A 3,179-nucleotide genomic window follows, 5' to 3' on the forward strand; every position below is an offset into this window, starting at 1 on the left:
TGTCATGAGCCTCTTCATTTTCTTGCCTCTTCACCCTTCACCTTTGCATTTGAGGTGTTATGAAAAGTTTGAGACTTTCGTGACTCCCTTTTGTTCTGACAAGACATACTTTGCCATGACCATTGGGACACTCAAGCAAAGGAGCGTGTGTGTGAGAGAGAGAGAGAGAGAGAGAGAGAGAGAGAGAGAGAGTACATTGGCTGAAGGCAAGCAAAGGCTTAAGGACAAAGCAAAATTGAGCTTTTCCAACAAGCAGAGTCTCTAAAACTCTGCTTTACTCTTCATGTGCTCGCCAAGAGGAAATTAAGTAGTTAGTTCCACCAGGATGCAACAGGAGAGAGCACATTGCAAAACTTAGCAAGCTTGCCAAAAGGGCCTCTTGGCAAGCACCACACAAACGGTACACAGACAGTGAGTGCATTACAACATAAGAGACTTGGGCTTTTGTCTTTGTTAGATCAATACCGATGAGGGACGTGTGTTGCTTGGCGGACCAAAATACCCTCAGTTCAGCGTACACTCGGTAAAGAAGGATTCTTATTCATTTATTGAACAAGCTCGTGAGGCTAATCCCCAGCAGGAATGAGACTAGATGCAAATCATAAAGTCAGTACCAGATCACACAGCCTATGGTAACCGAGGAAATTTGGAAAAATCTGGTGCTCGTTTTTCCAAATATGCATTCTTCCCTTCTGCAGCCTCTTCAGAGCCATAAAACAGGAGAGTTGCATTCCCAGCAAGCTCCTGGTGCAAAGCAAGCACATAATGAGAACGATAATCAACGTCATAAGAGTCAACATTTTGCATCCAGCAAAACCACGCACATGGATATGGCATTATATTCAAATAAAAGAAAGACACAATTGATGAACCCAATTACTTGGAGGCCAGCATGCCCGTCGTCAGCTGCATTAAGCGCAGACTTCAAAAATCGCAGCGCTGTTGGGCTGTTCCTCGCAATCTGCCTGCACCATTTCAAGGTCTCTTCTTCCAGCTGTGCCAGCTGTTTACAATCATTGGATCAAAAGATCATCATTCACCACACATGTCCTCCCTGTTTCTTGCAAATTCCTACCATGAAGCTAAACAACACAAGGTCACTTTACCGGCACCACTGTATTGATTAACCCCATTTCAAGAGCCTCCTTGGCATTGTAGAACCGTGCCAAGAACCACATTTCACGAGCCTTCTTCTGTCCGACCTGCAATTGCGGGAAGCTATTAAGCGACAATTATATACACAGTGAGCAAAACAGAACATTGAAAGCGCAATTCATGAACACAAAGAGGGAACAGGTATTGTAAACAACGCTTATGATGAGTTGATATCTCACCAATTGAGCCATCACACTACAGCCATAACCAGCATCAAAGCTTCCAACCTTAAACATGAACATAAGCGGCGTATGAGTACCATCAGAAAGGCAACCAAAAAAGTTATGCAAGGTCATCAACTCCAAACAGTTTGAATGGACCCAGAATACCTTGGGACCTGTTTGTCCAAACACTGCATTGTCTGCTGCAATTGTAAGATCGCACACCATGTGGAGGACGTGGCCACCTCCCACGCAGTAGCCTGCCACCTAATTGTCATGGATCGAATAAACATACGCTTCTTTCACCAACCATACAACCACATAAGCAAGTTTCCTAAACCAACAGGTCGCATGATAAGCGAGATGATGATATATTCCAAGATGAAACTCTTACCATGGCAATTACAGGCTTTGGAAGCCTCCGTATCTGCATCTGTTAAAAAAAAACAAGTCATGGTTTCATGCATCCATATGTCACAACACCCCAACGAGAAAACCCTACTAGGCATTAGAAGGTGAATCAATCATCAACCTTGAAGACATAGATGTGAGATAGTGATTAAAAAAATGTATATGAAGGTATATGTATATATAAAAAAATGTCCAAATCCTCAGTAGATCGTGCGGCAAAATACCTGAACATCAAGGATATTTAGACGTCCAATGTTGTCATTACCAACGTATCCATGCTTGCCTCTTACAGCTTGATCTCCTCCACTGCAAAAGGCTTCTGTGCCCTACAAAACAATGTCATCCCAGATCCGATAAAACTACGGATTTTTCGATCCAATTTCGGAGCATGCTACCCACATGGTTAATTAATATAAACTAGCTGAATCAATCATGTAGCATGTGAGATTCGAAATATGAACTCGGCACAAAAGTTTTAGAGAGAGCAGACCTGGCCGGTGAGGATGACTACCCCAACATCTGGGTTGTCCCTGGCATGAGAGAAAACTCGTTGCAGCTCCGCGACTGTCTGGGGCCGAAATGCATTCCTCCTCGATGGCCGATTGATGGTAATCTGCCAAAGAGAGAGTGAGGACAAACACAAAACAGGTTGTGCACGCTTAACAGCCTGAGTATACTACAATGCGAACCCACAGAAACACGCCCAAAGAGAAGAGACGTGAATGCGCGCATGCAAACACACTCACACAGACTCAGGAATGAAGCTACACAAAGCATCAACACGAAATTTGCACGGTTAAATCACTAAACACGCACACGCACACAAGCGCAAGCAGGCGTGCACACGCGCACACGCGCACACACACACACACACACACAAGCGTAAATCTAAGCAATTTAACGTCTCATACACAGAGAGAAAGGGAATGCGGAAAACCTTCGCAATGGCTTCGCCCGCTGCCTTCTCGTAGAGCAGGTCCTCAAGGGCGGGGCCAGAGAGGGGGCAGGACTGCCAGGAGACCGGGCCAACCGGCAAGTCCCCATGGATTCTGTCGTAAGAAGACGAGGCAGAGCAAGGGTAGGGGCGAAGAGGCGCAGACGCGGCAGCAGGGGGCGCAAGGTGCCTGGCCAGGGCAGCTACTCGCTGCAATGCTCTCTCTGCAGTATTATCCATGTAGTAGGTACTGTAGCTATTGGCAGCTTCGTGTTAATACGCACTTAATTAATGAAATCGAGGTGCACCTTAGACTTTAGCAAAATTGAGAAACCAATGGATCTACCACTGCCTATCACATTTGTCCGTCTCTTCTGGATGAAAAAGTACTCTAGGCAGTTTTTGTTAATTGCATTCATAGAAATTGTGTCCGCCTACAGAACAAAAAGAATAGTGCAAGCAAAAAGAACGATATGCTGGCAAGTTATACATGGCATTAACAACGTTTGCACTCTAAT

At 45.0% G+C, this 3,179-nt stretch overlaps 1 protein-coding gene across 1 annotated transcript; it reads right to left on the bottom strand.

The window, feature by feature from the left end:
* Positions 1-289: 289 nt before the first annotated feature.
* On the bottom strand, positions 290-2,979 carry ECHID (enoyl-CoA hydratase/isomerase D). The gene is made up of 9 exons (XM_086513761.1): positions 2,665-2,979; positions 2,218-2,340; positions 1,952-2,053; positions 1,711-1,749; positions 1,485-1,583; positions 1,335-1,382; positions 1,107-1,202; positions 881-1,003; positions 290-744 (listed from the first exon to the last, which is right to left on the bottom strand). The coding sequence occupies exons 1-9, from the start codon at positions 2,899-2,901 to the stop codon at positions 628-630; spliced, it is 984 nt and encodes a 327-aa protein (XP_086369887.1). The 5' UTR covers positions 2,902-2,979; the 3' UTR covers positions 290-627.
* Positions 2,980-3,179: the final 200 nt, after the last annotated feature.

The sequence above is a fragment of the Adiantum capillus-veneris genome, chromosome 1, assembly GCF_014529385.1.
Source record: "Adiantum capillus-veneris isolate H3 chromosome 1, ASM1452938v2, whole genome shotgun sequence".
In the NCBI taxonomy this organism is placed as follows: Eukaryota; Viridiplantae; Streptophyta; class Polypodiopsida; order Polypodiales; family Pteridaceae; genus Adiantum; species Adiantum capillus-veneris.

Coding starts and splice junctions, on each gene's coding strand:
- ECHID (XM_086513761.1), bottom strand. CDS start 2,901: ATGGATAATACTGCAGAGAGAGCATTGCAGCGAGTAGCTGCCCTGGCC. Junction 1,750..1,951: donor TAAATATCCTTGATGTTCAG/GTATTTTGCCGC, acceptor TTTTTTTAACAG/ATGCAGATACGGAGGCTTCC. Junction 1,383..1,484: donor TTGGACAAACAGGTCCCAAG/GTATTCTGGGTC, acceptor TTCATGTTTAAG/GTTGGAAGCTTTGATGCTGG.